Genomic DNA, 18,665 nt, shown 5'->3' with positions numbered 1-18,665 from the left:
TGTGTGGGCAGGTTTCGGAGTTCCAGGCGGTGCCCGAGCCTACACCCAGGTGCCCGCGCCAGGCCCTCCGGCAAAGGCTCTGGGTGGAGGCCTTCCCCGATCGCCTCCGTGGAGGGCTGGGCTTGACTCCGGCCGCCACATTCCATGGTCTTCTCACTGTCCCGAAACATGGCAAGCTGCCCCTCCAGGTCACCGGGCAAGCATGTGGCAAAAGCAGGATTCCAACCCGGCTCAGCCCAACTCCAGAGCCAAGGCGTCTGGAGAATTTCAAAGCGTTCAGGGATTCAGCTCGCCGGCCAGCCAGGAGTCCCCCTGCCCACAGGCAAGGGCTCACATCTTCCCTGTCTCGTCCGGAAGGGTCATCATTCACCTGTTCTTTGCTCTGCTCCGCTTTCAAGGGCGTGAAATGTGTCCAGAGGGGGAGAAATTCAGGGTAAATTTCCTGTTCCCCGGGTCTCCAAACCCAGGAAGTGCTACCAGGTGTCTAGCCCCAGTCTCTCTTGCTGCTTTGCTTCCCTTCCCTGCTGTTTGGAGGGCCGCAGCGATGAGCCCAGAGAAGCCGGGGGCTGCGGGTGTGTGTGTGTGTGCTGCACCCTGAGCAGGTCGACAGCAGCACCTCCCACATTCTGGGAGGGTTGGGGTGAAGGGCTAGGGAGGGCCCAGGTCGGCAGAAACAGGGGTGCAAGTCTGAGGTGACCTGGGAACTTGTATGTCACATGGGGCCACAGAGTCCTGAAACGGACCTGCTCTTCTCTGGGCCTCAATTTCCCCATCTGTAAAGTGGGGGCAATAGTACTACACCCCCTCATAGGGCAGCTTTGAGAATCCCTGCATTGAGTGTGTAAAAGAGTTAGCACAGGCTCGGGCCCCCAGCAGGCACTGGTTGATATTGGCTATTGATGCTCCTATTATGATACCAGTGAGCGAGTCTGTCTACACTGCAGGCAGCGGTGCTATACCCAAAGCACTTAACGAGTAGCAGAGCCCAGGCTGACTAATAAGAAGCGATTTCAGCTACGGACGCTGGGAACCGACCTCTGGATAGGTGAAGAGGAGGCTCTGTGTCCCAGGGAAGCGACCGTGGTGGGGGGCGGGGGGTGAGCTGGACCACAGGCCCGCAAATTGTGCGTTCTTGTGGAGCCCAGGGCAGCCTGGGGAAGCAGACACAGTGGTCACAGGGCAGAGGACAGAGAGCCCAGGACAGGACCAGGGCAGTGAGGAGGCGGAGGGAGCCTGAGCTGGTCTCGGGCTCAGTGTGTGATGGTGGGTAGGTGCCTCGGTTTGCACTCCTGTGAAATGGGTTGAGGAGAAATGGGCCCGTCGATGGGGGATGTGTGTACCCGATGGAGTCACATGTAGAAGAGGCATGGGAGGTACCTGGCACAGAGTAGGTGCTCGAGAAACCTGTCGTGCTTTTGTTGTCCATGCCTCCCATAGCTGTCAGAAGGATCAGTGAAGTCCACCCTGTGAGGGCCTGGGCTGCGGCAGCAGGCAAATACGTGCTTGTTGGGTAAATCGTGACGTTCAGGCAGCCTCTTTCTCGCACACAATGTTTTTCAGTTTCCAAAACGCCTCGACCTCTCCTGCAGAGATTCTCCCCGCGTGGACCCTGTGGGTATCTGGGGCCACGTCATTCTCTGTGGGGCTGTCCTGGGCACTGTGGGCGATGAGCAGCCTCCCTCTCCCCCGACCCGTCATGACAACCACGAATGTCCTCAGTATCCCCTGGGGGGCAGAACCGCCCCCTTGACAACCTCCATGGCCTCAGTAGCACCCTCACGTTCAGAGGCCTCCTTTAGCAGAAGAGAGAATTCAGGCTCAGAGAGGGCGCACAGCACATCAGGGTGGGGCCAGCCCCTGCTGCTGCCCCAGGCGCCCGCGCTGCGCAGGACTCTGGTCCCACCTGGGGAGAGGTGGGCAGTCAACGCCACCGGCCATGCCAGGGTTCCAGGAACTGGCAGAAGGAGCCCAAGACATGCCACAGTTGCAAAATCTAAGGGCGGCATGCCGGCATGCCTGGGCAGTGCCACTGCCTCGGCCCCGTGGGCACCGCCAGGAAAGAAAAAGCAACTCAGAACTGGGCACCAGCACAAACGGTGGAAACCGAGGCATTGGGATGCGGCGGTGGGGGCGGGGAGGGGAGGAGAAGGACCCAATCAGAGACTGTGCCTTGCTGTGTGGCCTATCAGGACACAGCTGGGTACGTGCTGACCAATGAGAATGCCACAAAGAGTCAGGCCCCATCTCCAAGCGAAGCCCATTGGCCCAATGAAGGGGTGCGGGGTGGGTCCATTTGGTCCCCCAAATCTAGCACTCTGGGTCCCTTACAGACATCCCTTTGCTGGTGCTTCTTAATTTGGGGGCCTCGGGGTTGGTTTGAGGGAGCTCCTTGCTCAGTTATGTGCCCCAGGGCTGTTATCACCTTATCAAAGCCAGAATTATACGTAAAAGTTCAGTAAGTCATTCACTAAACATTTATTGATCAATTGCCACGTGCTGGGCAGTGAGCAGGTGAAGATGAGCAAGGCAGATGCGGAGGAAAAGCCACACTGAAGGAGAGGAGGCTGGGAAGAGGAACAGCCCGTGCAAAGGCCCTGGGGCAGGACGGGGCCTGGCATGTGGGAGGAACAGTGAGGAGGTCCATGTGTCTGGAGCAGAGGGAGCGAGGGGGAGAGAGGGAGGGGGGAGGGCAGGGAGGGGACGGGGCAGGTCGTGCAGGGCCTTGTGGGCCGCGGGGAGGACTTTAGTCATCGTGAGGGCAACGGAGCCCTGGAGGTCTTTAGACAGTGGGATAATGTGTTGTGCCACCGAAGGACTGGGATTTGGGGTACGGTCCTTCCTTTCTCTGGGCCATAATCTCCTCATTCAGCAAATTGGGGAGTGATAATACCTACCTAGGGAGCTGATGTGACGGTAAAGGAAGGTTCCAGCAAGGTAGCTGGTACACGGTGGGTACACAGCCTTCACCTGATCCAGCCCAGCCCCCATTACCACCCACCTGAACCAGCACATCCCCTCATCCTGGTTTCCAGCTCCCACCCGTGCCCTCAGTCTGTCCTCCGCGCAGTAGCCAGGGGGCCCCTGTGAGCACCTGAGTCAGGCCCTGCCCCCTCCTCTGCCCACAACCCTCCAGGGCTCCCACTTCCCTCCCAGTAAAGATCCAAGTCCTCCTGGGACACACAAGGCCCTGCACGACCTGCCCCGTCCCCTCCTGGCCCTCCCCTCCTCCCTCTCCCCCGCCCTCGCTCACTCTGTTCCAGACACACAGGCCTCCCCGCTGTTCCTCCATTGCACAAGGCGTGGCCCTGCCCAGGGCCTTTGCACGTGCTGTGCCCTTTGGAACGCTCTCCCCCCAGACACCTACATGGCTCCCCCTCCACCTCCTTTAGGTCCCAGCTTATTATATTGCACCCCCAAGCTTGACCCCCCACTTCCCCTCCCTCTCTCTCCCTTTCTTTATTTTTCTCCGTGTTGCTCATCACCACCTGACGTCTCCCTCCACATCTGGCTCCCTATCTGTCTCCCCCACTGCACCATCAGCTCCATGAGGGCAGGAATTTTGCCTTTTTTGTTCCCTATGGCAACCTCAGTGCCCAGAACAGTGCCTGGCACAAGAAGGTGCTCTATAAATGTTAACAGATGAATTAATGAAAGAAGACTTTAATTATCTTTACCCCCCCCCCCGAACTGTTCCAGCTCAGCCCCTGTCCATCCCCTCCAGCCCACCCCTTCCCCACCACCCCCAGCCCTGGGGGGTGCCCCCGGGGTTCGCTGGGCCGAGAGAGGGAACAGCAGGTGTGGTGAGAAGTACCAGGCAGGGGCCCCCCAGCGCTCCAGAGTCTGGACAGGGCCCCCCATGCGCTGGCAGCAGGGCAGCCCCCTCCAACAGCCGTCAGCCACTTCCGCTGTCTGCAGGATTTGCTTTTTGAATTAGAGGAGGGGGAGTAATCGGGGCGGACCGTGTTTGTGTTTGTGGGAAGGCTTCGTGGCCTGGTGGCCTGGCGCGGCCTTGCTAGACGGCTGGCTGGGACTCAGTTCTGGCCCGATTCCCGGGCGGGAACCGAGGAAACGGGTCCATGTGGGTGTGTGCAGACGTGTGTAGGGGTCTCGACCCCCCATCCGGCCCAGAAGCCCAGCTTGGCTCATCTTGGGGGGCGCCAAGGCCTGGGCAAGCCCTCCGCTCCTGTATGTGGGCCCAGGGTCCCTGCCCCGCAGCTCCAGAAACTCTGCCAGCCAAACCCTGGTGCTGAGGTTTTCGATGATGAACAGATGGTCTCAGGCCTGGCGGGGAGTGGGGTGCTGGGCTGAGCCTTGGAGGGGCACCGCAGCCCCCCTGGAGGCATCACCGGTGCAGGGAGTGCCTCTGCGTCCGGGGTTTGGGGGGTACCATCCTCGGAGGGTCCCCCGGTTTGGCCACGTCATGGTTGGCAGAAGACAGCCTTGTGGGGAGGGCGGAGGCCTGGGCCCGCTGCCATGTCAAATTCCTCCCGGCAGCAGTTGGGGGGTGGGGGGAGGGAGAGGTTTTTTTGTTTTTTGTTTTTTTTCCAACAGAATCCAAAGGAGGAGAGAGAGCTTTTGGCAGGAGGAAGGCATTGGAGCTAAGCCTGGGCCCGGCTCGCTCTGAATCACGCTCCTGGCCTTGCGCTCGGCAGCTGGAGGGGGCTGGCGGGAAGGGACAATGGTACTTCTCCTCTGCCTGCACCACCTTCTCAGAATAGGGGGTGGCCTCCTCGAAGGACAGCAGACCTGGCCTTCAACCAACCCCCAACCCCGGCTGCTGTCCCATCTCCCACTAACTGCTCAACGGGCTTTGCTGCTTCCACACCTTTACTTAGGCTGTTCCTTCTGCCTGGTTGCCCTTCCCATCCATCTCAGGGTCTCCCCAGGCCACCTCGGATCTGGTCTTCCGTCCCCCTGGGCCTAGAGGCCTGAGGTTGGAGCCTGAGGCCAAAAAAAAATTTTTAAAAATCAGTAATACCAATCCTGACTTTATTTACACGTGACATTTTGTTTGTCACAGATTTTCTGCAGATGCTTTAACAGATTAGTTGTCTTGATGACTGAGCTTTCGGTGCCCCCTTAAATATTGCACCCCTCTATAAGTGCCTCTACTGGCCTCATCCACGTTTCAGCCCTGGGGATCTAGTTTGTGCCAGGCTGAAACCAAGGCCTGGGGATGGAGACAAGGCCAAGAATACGAAGGTCAGGCGTCTGGCCCCCATCACTGGAGACACACACTGAAAAGGAGAGAGCCACATGGGCGCTAGCGATAATGGAAAAGCGCCAGCACTGAGAGGCCCGCTGGTCACTCAGTTTACCCGCTGTGTGACCCTGGGTAAGTCATTTCCTTCCCTGGGCCTGAATGAGGCCTCTTCTATCACACAATCTAATAAGGGTTTTCCTGCCGACCCCGAGGGCTGTTTGTGCATGAAATGGCATAATAGCCGGAGATGGCTGCCTACACAATGTAAGCTGTTATTAGGGCTTCAGGGCCACCCTTGGGCCTCAATTTCCTCATCTATAAAATGGGCGTAATGATACCTGCTATGGCTAACCTCCCAGGGCCCTGGAGGATTCAAAGGGGAATAATGATGCTTTGCAGAGGGACCTTGTGAAGGCTGAGAAAGTGGGGGACAATCGCTTCTGTTGGGAAGTCTGGACCCCTCGCCCCTCCATTAGAATAACACCTCCTGCAGAAACATTGAAAAGGTATACTGGCTGTGTGACCTTGGGCAACTCCCTCAACCTCTCTGGGCCTCAGCATCCTCATCTATACCATGGGAATGATGACAGTACCTTCCACTCAGAGCTGTAGCAATGAGTTAATGCAGAGATCAGCAAACCACATCCCAGGGGCTAGATTTTTCTGTTCAGCCATCGAGCTAAGAATGTTTAAATGGTTGAAAGAAATCATAAAGAATAATATTTTGTGACAATTATGTGAAATTCTCATTTTGGTGTTTGTCAATAAAGTTTTATTGGCACCCAGCCATGCCCATCCGTTGACATGTTGTCCAACGCAGCTTTTGAGCTACAAGGGCAGAGCTGAGTGGGTGCAACAGAGACCCTCTGGCCCGCAAGGCTGAAAAGAGTCATTCTCTGGCTCTCTGCTGAAAAAGTTTGCAAGCCCTGGCTTCCTTTGAACTTCAGTGGGCACAAAATGAGCTTGGTCCAGGTGTGTCCACTACTGTTATTAAATCTGGGCTCTTTTTCCCCTGTCGATGTCTAATCTCCAGCTTCTTCCCCACACCACTGAGGATTCTTGAAAGTCTGCCTTACTCCCCCATCCTGTGCCATCTCCTCCACAATCCCCTGTGGCTGGGCACTTAGGTTGTTCCTATTTGCTAAGGCAGAGCTGCGGTGGACAGCCTCGTGTCTCAAGCTAGTTTGCTTTTATGCAACAAACGCCCTCCATCATACACTGGGTGCTAGGTCCTGTTCTAGGCACTTGGCAAATATCGACTTATTTCATCCTTGGTATGACTACTGTGTTCCCCTCCCCCATTTTACAGATGGGCAAACTGAGACTCAGCAAATTGAGGTGACTTGCCCAGGGTCACACTGCTGGGATTTGAACCCAGGCTGCGTGACTCCTGTCTGTGCCTTGGGCCGCTCTCCTCGTTCCTTGAGGTAGAGACCCAGAAGCCCAGTCCTTGCAGCAGAGGGGGACAAGGATTCAAAGACTCCATTGGTTCACTGGCAAACTGTCCTCGCTGGATATATTTGAAGATCACTTAGGGCCAACGTGGCGTCTGATGCTTGAGCCCCACCTAAGGCCTCCCGAAGGCAGGCCCTGGACTCTGAGATTAGCCAGGAGAACTGGCCATTTCTTCCAGGACAGGGAAGTGACAACCCTTGGGTAGAATCCAGGTGTGGATTTGGGGGCCCCCGCCCCAAACCAGTAGCTGCTTTTCCCTGGGGCCTGGGAAGGGGGGCGGGGCCGGCAGGGCTCTGCAGAATCCAGCAAGCTTTGGATTTATCCCTCACCTTCCCCGCTCCCCCACCCCTGCTGCCATCTGATTGGCACTCTCCCCATCACTCACCAGGTCTGCAGTGATGCATCTGCTCCCGTGTTTGTTCAGTCTTGGCCACCGGATGTGGGGCAACTGAAATTCCCCATCCCTTTGGAGGGCGTGTCAGATGGTGCAACCACTTTGGAAAATAGTTTGGCAGGTTCTTAAAAAGTTAAACACACACCTACCACCGTGGGATCCAGCTTCTACTCCTGAGTCTTTTGTCTAAGAGAAAGGAAAGCCTATGGCCATGAAAGACTTTGACATAAATGCACTTAGCATACGACTCATTCCACTGCCAGACGTTTACCACCACGAGGAACAAAAGCAAATGTTCATGCGAAGGCTTGTGCACGGAGGTTCATAGCAGCTTTATTTGTAATAGTCCGGAACTGGAAACAACTCAGATGTCCCTCAGCAGGTGAACGGACACAAGGTTAACACATCCAGACAAGGGAATACTAGCCAGTGATAAAAAGGCATAAGCTATTGGTACATGGAACAATGTGGATGAGCTGCAAAATAATTATGCTGAGTGAAAGAAGCCAGACACAAAAGAATGTTATTGACACTTGACCACGCCCATTGGTTTACTTACTGTCTGTGTCTGCTTTTGTGCTAGAGACAGAGCTGAGTAGTAAGTGACTTTGGGTAGTCAGTAAGTCAGTCTCTGGGCCTCAGTTCCCACATCTGTAAAAATGGGGCTAAGCATATCACCTCCGCACAGGTGTGGGCATCTGTGTGGCTTTCTTCATGTTCTTATGTAAATGTTGGACGCGTGTCTTTATCATTCAGCGATTTGGGTTTTCTTTTTTTTTTCCTCTGCATAATAACGGATCTTGGAGATGAGCTCATATCAGTGCTGTGGTTGAGGAACGCTGGTGCGTGTGTGTGATTCTTTTAAATATACATTTAACACATACACATATTATAAAATGTACAAATACAAATTATAATATTTAATAATTATACATGTGTTCATAATATATACTACATAATACATGTTGAGTACACATAAATTTTATGTGATTCATTTTTATACGTATATAAAGACTGAAGATACACACACATATGATTCTTTTTAAAAATGGGATTTTAAACAGGCGTCGTCCCTCTGAGACTTTCACTTATTCAACAAATATGTATTGAGCATCTACTATGTACCGGTCACTGTTCTCAGTGCCAGGGACACAGCTGTGAGCCATACAGACAGCCTCCCCTCCCCTGACAGTGTTCCCAGAACATCCTAATTTTGAGTTCGTGATTTAGCTGTTTATTTGGGATTTAGATGCTGGCATGAGTTTAATCCCAGTCTGACTCACGACTTGCACTTATCATTGTTCCATTTATTAGTAAATTTAAGTGTTTGCTAATAGAATAAATACCCAAATCCTCAAAATAAATACCACCAGGGTAAACAGAACTTTCACAATAACTCACACCTCAAAGTGCTTCTTCCCCGTCCTACTTTCTGGGCTCCTCTCCCCAAAGTTAACCATCCTCCTGAATCCTCTCTTTTCTTGAAAATAATTGTATCTCAAATATATATTTCCCCCAAATGTCGTCTCATTTTAGTTACTCTGAATTCATAAAGAGGGACTCACGCTGCGTCTAACATTTGGGGATTTTCTGTTCCACTCCGTGTAATGTTGCTAAGTCTATCCTTACCGTTTGCCTGTGGCTGAGAACACCACTGTGGCTGCTGATTAATATGCCACTGGATGAATTTCCCACAATGCACTTCTCCATTCTCTCAGCAATGAGCACATTTGGGTTGTTTCTGGGTGCCCGCCTTCTTCACAGTGCAGGAATGACGATTTTGTGGCATGTTTCCTGGGGCAAAAAGCCAGGGTTTCTTGTGGCTATGTATCTAGGCGAGGAAAGGCTATGTTACGTGGCACATGAATGTTCAGTGTTGTCATTAATATCAGTCTGTTTTCCAAAGTGGTTGCAGTGTGGAAGAGCCCTGTGTACCCACAGCCTCTCCATCATTTGGTATTGTTGGACGTTTTCAATTTGGGGCAATGATAACGGGGCCTTGATGTGGCTTTGTCAGGCATTTCCTTGATCCTTAAAGAGGTTGGACATCTCTTCATGCACTTATTGGCCACCCGTGTTTCATTGTTTGCGTGCTTTCTGCACACTTTCTTTTGGGGTAGCTGCCTTTTTCATACTGAAACTTCTTTTTTAAAATTTATTTTTATTTATTTATTTATTTATGGCTGTGTTGGGTCTTCGTTTCTGTGCGAGGGCTTTCTCTAGTTGCGGCGAGCGGGGGCCATTCTTCATCGTGGTGCACGGGCCTCTCACTGTCACGGCCTCTCTTGTTGCGGAGCACAAGCTCCAGACGCGCAGGCTCAGCACTTGTGGCTCACGGGCCCAGTTGCTCTGCAGCATGTGGGATCTTCCCGGACCAGGGCTCGAACCTGTGTCCCCTGCATTGGCAGGCAGATTCCCAACCACTGCGCCACCAAGGGAAGCCCTGAAACTTCTTTTTAAAGGATTGTATCATCCCATCAGAAGGCTATACCATTATTTATAGCATGCATTCTCAGCAGGGACAAAAATAAGTTCTTGGGGGGGTGAAAAAAAATCTTACTCTTTTAATGTACAAAACGCAGATATACATACAGTATATAAACAAATATTCAGTGTATCTGGGTATTAAAATTTCATAAGGGATGATTAGGAAAAAAATGTCTACAACAAGTGGGGGGGATAATGAAAAAAAGGCTGAGAAACACTGACTTATAGCAATTGTCACAAGTCTGTGGCGATGAGGGGCATACATAGCTTTTCCCAAGTTCAGGATAGACTCCTGCAAATTGGACCATAAGGTTTGAACTTGGCTTAGGCCTCTGCCATGCCCGCCAAACTGCCTTCCCAGTTCATATACACATTTACCTCCAGGCAATTTAGGAAAACGCCCGTTTTTACCACATCCTCGCCAGCACTGGGTTTTATCAACTTAGAAATCTTTACTGATTTTGATGGGTGCCAAAGCATGGTAGGTTCTCATCGTTCATTATCCTTTCTTTGGTCTGTGTAAGCCTGGACATTTTTTATGTGTTTACTAATCAGTCTGTCTTTTGGGAATGTTCTAGGGTGGAAGCAATGTAAGCCAACACATCTGGAAGAAAGGGGATCTTTTATATACAGTGGCAGTAACTTAGAAGAGTTGTGTCCTATAGTTATACAGAAAGCAGAACTTGTAAGTGATGAACTTGGATATTTAGCAGAGGGGACTTTCCAGTCAAGTGTCGAAGGTGCAGCCCCGTTTCTTCTCGCTGCTTATAGCAAAATGTGAGAGGAAAGAGATAGATAGAGGGAAGAACTGTTAAGCAAAAAGGAACCAGGACTTGGTAATTTGGGAGACTCTCGCAAAAGAAGCCAAAATCAGGAGGTTCACTGTCAGGAAAGTGTCCTCCGGACCATCAATCATCACTTACCGACTGGGTAAATCATCACTTACCGACTGGATAAAATTGGGCAAGAGTCTAAACCAATCTGAGCCTCAGTTTCCTCATCTGTGAAATGGGGATACAAAGGTAATAGCCATCAACTACGTGCCAATAAAAATTAAAAAAAAAAAAAAGGTGATAGCACCACCCACCTCATGGGGCTGCTGTGAGGGTAAGTGCATAGCCTCGTGTAGAGCATTTAACTCTATGCCTGCAGGCCCAGGGGTGGCCTTGTGGGGAAAATGATGGGTGGGGGACAGCTTCTGTGCCCCTACTACTGCCATCTGGACCGGAATCCCTGGCTGGCTGACATCAGTCCACCCCCCCTCCTCGCCTCTCCTCCCAGGTACCTAATTCCCTGAGGTAGGGGAGGAGCTGAGGGTTCAAGCTGGGGATTAACAGAGGCAGATTAGAGTCGAGCTGAGAGCAGGGGGTCTCTATCCTCTTGACCCTTTCCTCTCCGGAGCCAGAGCCGGTATATCCACCCTGGCTCCTTTTGGCTTCAGGTTTGTGAGAGGGGAGGCCACCTCCAGAACCTCACCCCCTCACCTGCAAAGCACCCTGGAAGAGCCGTCAGGATTAGGATCCTTGGGCTTCTGACGTGCTGGTTGAGGAGCTCCCCCTCTCTTGGCCTCACTTTTCTCTTCTTAAAAATGGGGAAAGGAATGTGCAGATGAAGTCGGAAAAGCTCAGCGTCCCAGAGCGAACGCTCCCTGGACGCCTGAGGTATTATTGGCTACATACTGAACACCTACTATGTAGGCAGAGCTGCTGTTAACCACCGTTTGCCTGAGATTTTCCGGCCCCCGGGGTGCCCAACAACGCACAGAATTAACTTCCAGAAGACCCCAAAGTCAGCCATGGCTCCAGAAGGGCGGGCCAGGGCCTGATTCTGTTCCCGGGGTGCTGCCTGCCCCCGCCCGAAACCCTGGCGTCCTCCCTGGGGAAGCTGAGAACCACCTCCCCAAAGGGGTCCCTGAATACTGGAGCCCCAGTTGGGGGGAAGTGAGGTCGCAGGCAGGGGGAAACCCAGACAGAAGGACGGCAGCAGAACCTCCTCCACCCCACCAGGTCGCGGCAAGCCCCCTCCCGTCGTCCCCCAGTTGCGCCAGACGCAGAGCCTGAGAGGGGGCGGGGAGAAGGGGGCGGTGCCTACTCTGCGGCTGCCGGAGGAGGGGGGACTGCGGGAGAGCGCGTGGTGGGGGGCGGGGGCGCTGCGGCACGGCTTCCCAGCCCGCAGCAGCCCGCGCAGCAGGGGCGGGGGCGCTGACCCTCCATGGCCCGGCCCCTCCCCCCGCTGCGGAGGCTTCTCCCTTAATCTCGACCCGGGGAGGGGGCGCCCGCTCCCCCCCACACCTACCGAGCCGCCGCGCGCGCTCCCCGCCCCCCGCCCCGCCTGGAGCCCCTGCGGGACCCCCAGGGAACCCCTGCCCCCAAGGTCTGTCACCCTCAGTGTCCTAGTCTCTGTCTGTGTCCCCATCTGTCCCGTCTCCCCGCTGTGCGTGTTTGTGTCTGTGTATCCGGGACACCTGCACTCGGGGCAAGGGTGGCTGCTGCGATGGCCTGGGGGAGGGGTCCTGGGGGGGTCGGCGTGTGGCTCAGCCCGCGGTCTGAAATATCTTTCTACGATTGTCAATCTGTGTGCTTGTCTGAGTGACACCCTGCTGGCTGTGAGTCTGTGTTTGTGACAGCGTGGAGGCTGTGGGTGTCTGGGTGACACCCCAAAGGCTGTGAGCATGTGGGTCCCCGTGTGTCTGTCTGGGTGACACCGCAGGTTGTGAGTGTGAGTCTGTTCGTGGCATCCTGCAGGAGGTGTGCGTCCAAGAACCGCATCGGCTGTGAGCGTGGGCCCCGGTGTATCTAGGTGACACCCGCAGACTGTGTGTGCCTGTAACACGCCGCAGGCGCGTCGGTGTGTGTTCTGTGTCGGAGTCGAGGAGGCCCGGGCCGCGAGTGTCCCCAGCTGTCTGCGTGTGTGTGTGTGTGTGTGTGTGTGTGTGTGTGTGAGAGCGCGCGCGCGCCGTGAAGGTGGATCCGCTCCCTCCGCAGCGAGCCCGACCCGGGCCCCACGACCCGCCGCCGCGGCCGTTCGCCTGGCCTCCCCTCGCGCGGGCCCGGCCGGGGATGGAGCCGCAGCCAGAGCCGCCAGAGCCGGGGCCGGGGCGCGGAGCGGCCTGAGGCGCGGGCGGCGCGCGGGACCGGGGGGAGGGCGGGCCGAGGGGAGGGTCCTGGGCCGGGGGGGCGGGCACGGCGCGCCCCCTCCCTCGCGCGCTCGCTCCCTCCCCCGCGCGCCCTCCCTCGCCGCCTCCTCCCGCCGCCTCCGGCCCCCCCTCGCCGGGGACCGAGCGCGCTCGCTCCGGCGCCGGCCTCGCCTCCTCGCAGCAGCGCCATGGTACGTCGCCGCCCCCACTTTCGTTTTCGCCCGGGGAGTTTTTGGGGTGGTGCGTGGGCTCCGGGCGAAAGTTGAGAGGTCTGGGGGGGCAGGGGGCGGAGGCCGCCCGGGGGAGGGGCTCGATGCGGGGACCCCACACACACCCGCCGCCCCGGGACCCCCGCCCGCCAACCCAACACCCCCGCGGCTGGGGGCGGAGCTGGCGCGCGGGGCGCAGCGGGGGACCCCAAGTGGGGGGCCCCTCGCGGGCACCAAGGAGTTGGAGGGGAGGGCGGGGCTCCCGGGAGAGGGTCCCCCACAGGCCAGGCCTCCGCCCCCTCCCTGGCCCGGCGGGAGAAGGTAGGCGGGAGGGCGCGGCTCCGGGCGCAAGACCCCCAAGCGCGCAGCCGGCTGGGAAGCCGGGCCCAGTGAGGGGGCGCCCGAGGGGGCCGTGCGGGGCGGGGGTCGCGGCGGCCCCCGCGGGCTGCCCCGGCCCGGGCGAGCGCGGCGCGCCAGCTAGCGGAAAATGGCCGCTGCGGAGAGGGGCGGAGAGCGCGCAGCGGCCGCCGCCGGGCGCCTTGAACTTGGAGCCGGGAGGGCGGCCGCTCTCGGTGCCGCGCAGGGGCAGCCACCCGGCCGGCCCTAGCGCCGCCTGAGCCCCGCCCCTCGGCCGACCCCAGCCCCTCCGCGGTCCCAGCCGGGAGGGGTCACCGGGTCTACGCCGGGCGCGCCCCAGGCCCGCGAGCGCCGGTAGCTGCACTTGAGGGTTCCGGTGTCCGGTCCGCCGGTGTCAGTGGCATCTTCACTCGAGGGGTGCGTTTGGAGGCCCCTGTGCTCTCAAACGAGTCAGCACGGGAATCCGGGGGTGCATTCGCGGGTCTGTGCAGCTAGGTGGTCCCATGCCTGTCCGTGGGTCCCCGGGCGTGGGGTCCTCTCTTTTATATATCTGTGTGTCTGCACATCCACGTGGCTGTGTGTGTGTGTGTGTGTTGTGTTGTGTGTTGTTAGAGCATTGTGCGGCTATGGGACAGTGTGTGTGTGTGTGTGTGTGTGTGTTAGGGTAACTGGGCGACTGTGCCACGGGTCCCCGTGGGGCGGTGTTGTGAAGCCGTGTGGCTGAGTTGGATGTCCCGGGGGACGTGATGTCCCTGGATGACCATGGGGGTGTCCACGTATGAGTGTGTGGAGGTTAGGGGATTGCCAGTGAGTGGGGAACTGTGTCGCGTGGCTGCGTCTCAGGGGACAGTTGGGTGTCGCTGTGTGCGTTTGACGCGCTGAGTGACTATTCCTGGGGATGGGTCTACACTCTCCCCCCCCCCCCCCCCCGCCCATTTCCTTTTCTCCTGTAACCCGGGCTGCCGGATGGGGAACGGGTGCTTCCTCCACCTCGCCAAAGCTCTGTCCTCTCCTCTCACTCCCTACCCCGTCCGCTCCAATTACCCCTGCCTCGGGGTCCCCTATCTGCACGGCCCCAGGTGGTCCCAGCTTGAGGTTCGGGCGCGAGGTGGCGCCGGGACGCGATCACTCGGCGCCGATGTCTCCCGCCAGGGGCTGCGCGTGCGCGTGGCCCAGAGGGGGGCGGGGCGGTGGGGTGTCCCCCCTCCCCCCCCAGAGGAGGTCTCGAGGGATGGATGGTTACCGAAGCGCGTGGGTTAAGTCTGGACCAGGGGGGTGGCCAAGGAGACCCCCTCGCCCGGATGGGCAGGGAGACGCGCCCCCAGCCCTACCTCCCAGCGCTTGCCCGGCACCGGGCCAAACCCCTGGCGGGCACACAGGGTTGTTTTCTCCCCTCCAGGGGAATCCCCGTCGCGCCCCCATCCCCACCCCAGGGCGCTTTATATAATTTTCTAAATATAAAAGCCCCAAGGCCAGGTGAGAGTCTCTGCTTTCAACTTTCAACCTGCATTCCCTTTTGGGGGGCTGTTTGGGAAGAGGAGAAAAGGGGTCCCACGTTGACACAGGGGTGCATCCATACGCAACACTCAGGGATCCCCGCTCAGGTAAGATCACCCATCCTCACGCCCCGCCGTTCCCCGTGCTCACCCTGCCCTACACCCACCGCCAGTGCTCAGACGCAGCGCTCCCCCACCCCACACCCGGGCACTGCCCTCCACCACACTGGCCTCCATCCCCACCTGTCACCTGGTGCACAGTCAGCAGCACACGCTCCTGACACGCTCTTACAGCTATCTGTTCACAGCCACACGTGTACAGAATTCTGCCCCCACACAGGTGCACGCACAGAGGCACGCAGACACTCGTAAACAGGCACCTGCGTTTGTGGGAGGGGGAGGAGCCAAGCCCATCGCGCCCTCCCCCCACCTCCACGTCCGAGCCAGGTCCCTGCAGGATCTGGAGAGCAAAGACCCCAGCTGGGCGCATTTGGGGGAGGACAGCCATGAGGGGGGAGCAGGAATGCGGGTGCTGTGTGTCACCGGGTGTGTGTGTGTGTGTGCCAGTGTATAAATAGTGGGAGGGGTTCTGTCCATGGGTTCGTGTGCTTGTAAGTGTATACTTGTGTTCTGGCGTGTGTGTTATTGTGGCTGGTTGCACATGTGTTGTGTTTGGGCTATGCATGACCTCGTGTGGGTCTGTGTGTCTCTGTGTGAGTCTGCATGAGTCTGTGTGTGTCCCCTCGGGTCTGGGTGTCTGTATCTGCTGGAGTCTGTGTGACGTGTGAGAATCTGTGTGTCTCCGTGTGGTGTGTTTCTGTGTGTCTTTGTGTCTCTTCGTGGCGTGGTGTGTGTGTGTGTGTCTCTGTGTTGTGCCTGTACCAGCCCATACGTCATACCCCGTTACTTCTCAAGGCAGAGGACCCTTCTGGAGGCTCAATTTCTCATCTGTAAAATGGGAACACACAGGATGCCCCACAAGGTTGCGGGAGGGGTGGCAATGTCAGCCGTGCTTTCACAGGTCCTGGCCCCCTGGCTGTGTCCTCTATTCGCTGGGTACGGCGCCGCTGTGGAGTTCCCTGGTGGTCTCAGGCTTTGATCATCCCTCCCTGAGCTGCTCTCACTTTTGAAAGTGCTGCTGTGAATTCCACTCACATGTTTTAAGTTTGCTTTTTAATAACATGAGCGACTCATGAACATCTAAAGGGGATGCAAAAGTACCCAGAGTAAAAATCCAACCTTCCTCATCACCCCTCCCCGCTGGGACCCCCTACTCCAGAAAAGCCCTATTTCATCCAGCTTTGTCTGAGCAACTCCACATGTCACAGATACACATTCTTATAAAGGACACACGTATATTCTTATAAAGGATATATGTATATTCTTGTTTAAAAAATCCCAAATGAGATCTTGAGTCCACTTGCTGAGTCTACAGCAATGGTTCTTAACTGGGGTGGTTCTGTCCCAGGGGATACTGAGTAATGTCCGGGGACACCTGTGGTTGTCACACTGGGGGGCTCCTGGCACCCAGGGGGTGGGGGCCAGGGATGCTGCTCCACCCCACAGTGCCCAAGACGGCCCCACCAGGGATGGTCCATGATGCCGAGGGGGGAGGAGTCCTGCGCTGCAGCATGCTTTCCCCTGCGCGTTTCTTGGAGGCGTCTCCACGGGGGGGGGGGGGTCCCTTGTTCTTCTGTGGAGCTCCGTAGTATTCCAGCCTGTGCCCCCGGGTGGCACTGCTGAACTGGTCCCCACAGATGGACACGGTGGCTGGCTCCAAATTGTTGGCATTAGTGTTACAGGGTGACAGTCAACCCTCATGCGTCCGTATCTGGGACAGTCCCAGATACAGTCCGTATCTGAGCCTAAGAGTGAGTGATGGGGAGAGTGCATTTTTAAACTGAAATGAGCTAGACTGTGCGCCAAAGTGTCAGGACCTAAATCATGCGGCCCCTTTCTGGGATGTGATACACACAGGTCCAACCCAGCAATTGCTTTGTTTAGAAAACACTAGGTGCGGTCCAAACACCGGCTGGCTTACCCACAACAGCCCAGAGGGGTAGAAACCATTATCGTCCCATTTCACAGAGCGGGAAGCTGAGGCACAGGGCGTTTTAGCTCCTGGAGGGAGAAGACATAGACCCAGGCTGCAACCCTGCACTGCAACTGGCCTGCTTTGGACCTACTGTGTACACTGTAGGGACCGCTCCTGCTGAACTGGATTTTATATATATATATATATGTAACGCTTCACTGATGTTTGTGAACTGGCACCTGCCACCACTAATATAGTAACTCAGTCTTCCCACACGTTATCTTAAGGATTCCCATCTGCCCAGACTTCCAAAATGCGAGATGCGTCTATTGTTGCCATTTTACAGATGTGGAAACTGAGGTTCAGAGAGAGAGAGAGAGAGAGAGAGAAAGAGAGAGAGAGTCTGTGGTCTCCAAACTGTGCCTTCCAGAGTAACCTAAACTGCCTTGGGAAGGCTGCCCGTGGGGCAGGCGTGGGGGCAGTCTGGGGGTCACTGCCACCTGGGAGAATGCTCCGAAGCCAACGTGTACTTGGAAATGTCTGTGAATTGGGGATTCTGCCCTCCAGGTGTTCATGGCGTCTTTTTAAATAATAAAATATTGCTTTATGTTACGTCGGCATTTGGATTCCTAGACACCTGCCTCTCCCTTTCTTTCTGGGGTTTAAATGCCCCCCCATGGCTGCACAGTGGGTTTTTTTTTAAAAAAAACCATTTGTGAAGTGCTTTTGAATGACCGTCACCCACGTGCAGGGGGAGCCGGCGGGACGGAGGGCATATGTGTCCTGTATGAATCCTGCTCACTTCTGGTCCAGCTCCAGGGCCCCAGGTCAGTAGCATCCGTTCCTGGGGCGTCGGTTTCCTCCCCTGTAACACGGGAGAATAACAGAGTTGCTGGCGTCTTCCATGCCCCTGGGCACGGGGCAGCTGCCCGAAGTTGGCGAGAGGTTATCATTTGTACTCGGGACACACGGGGCAAAATGGCCAAGCTTTCTAAGAATGTCTCTGTGCATATTTGACGGAAGGTCAAGGCGCTGCTAAGTGCCAGTATTCTTATGCTGATCAACCGCATGGGGTGGGCACTGTTCGTCCACTTCACAGGGGAGGACACCAATGGGGGAGCATGCTGGTCTGCTAGGTGGCCCGAGGCCTCTGAGCGAGCTTGGGAGGATTCTTGGAGTGAACTGGGGGAGGGGGGAGGCTAGTTGTCAGCGGCAGCTCTGTGCCCATCTATTCCAGAGGGAGAACAACCAAGCTTGCAGAGTGTGGGCCCTGGGGCCAGGTAGCCGGGCTCCAAGCCACTCCGCATGCCTCAGTTTCTGGATCCATGAAATGGGCACACTGCGGGGGTAGGCAGTAGGAATTACCAGACACTCGGGAAGAGGCTGCGAGGTGTTATCTGGCCAGCCTGAGGTACTGCCTGGACACCTTACTCCTGGGGTACGGGGGCGACATATGGGGGAGGCCGAAGACCCCCCCAACTCCCAGTTCCCCTTTGATGCTGGCTGAGGAGGTGACAGCAGATTTCTGGAGGCTCCCCTGTTGGTTGAGGCCCTTCTGGCCACGGAAGGGCAGTTGTAGCCAAGCTCCTCTCCCTGGGAACTGCAGCCCCTGTCTGGCTCTCGGGAGGAGCAGGGGGAGAGGATGCCGTGGGACCCCTTCTCCCGCCAAGCACCCCGGGTTGTACATCTTTAAGGGGAAAGAGGCGCGCTCGCGCCGGGCCTCTGCACACGTCACTCCTTCGTTCTTTCCCAACCCCCCCACCCCCACCCCGCTCCTTTCTCCAACTTCCCGGCTCGCTCGGGGCGGGTTGGGGGGGGGGTCTTCAGAGTCCACCTATGGACCCCAAATGTCCTGCAGCCACCCACCCCCTGCCCACTCGACTCGGGCTGGCG

The 18,665-nt window shown here is 56.6% G+C and overlaps 1 protein-coding gene across 1 annotated transcript in view; it reads left to right on the top strand.

Annotated features, from left to right (window-relative positions):
• The first annotated feature begins 12,399 nt into the window (after positions 1-12,399).
• The window catches only part of NFIC (nuclear factor I C), an 82,190-nt gene continuing 75,924 nt past the window's right edge, over positions 12,400-18,665 (top strand). The window contains exon 1 of the mRNA XM_060007409.1: positions 12,400-12,866. Coding sequence (XP_059863392.1) covers positions 12,864-12,866 — 3 coding nt within the window. The 5' untranslated portion in view covers positions 12,400-12,863. The remainder of the gene's footprint in view (positions 12,867-18,665) is intronic.

This window comes from Delphinus delphis, chromosome 3 (genome assembly GCF_949987515.2).
Source record: "Delphinus delphis chromosome 3, mDelDel1.2, whole genome shotgun sequence".
Taxonomy (NCBI): domain Eukaryota; kingdom Metazoa; phylum Chordata; class Mammalia; order Artiodactyla; family Delphinidae; genus Delphinus; species Delphinus delphis.
Note: the sequence above shows the minus strand (reverse complement) of the source record. Positions and strands in the feature narration are given on the sequence as shown.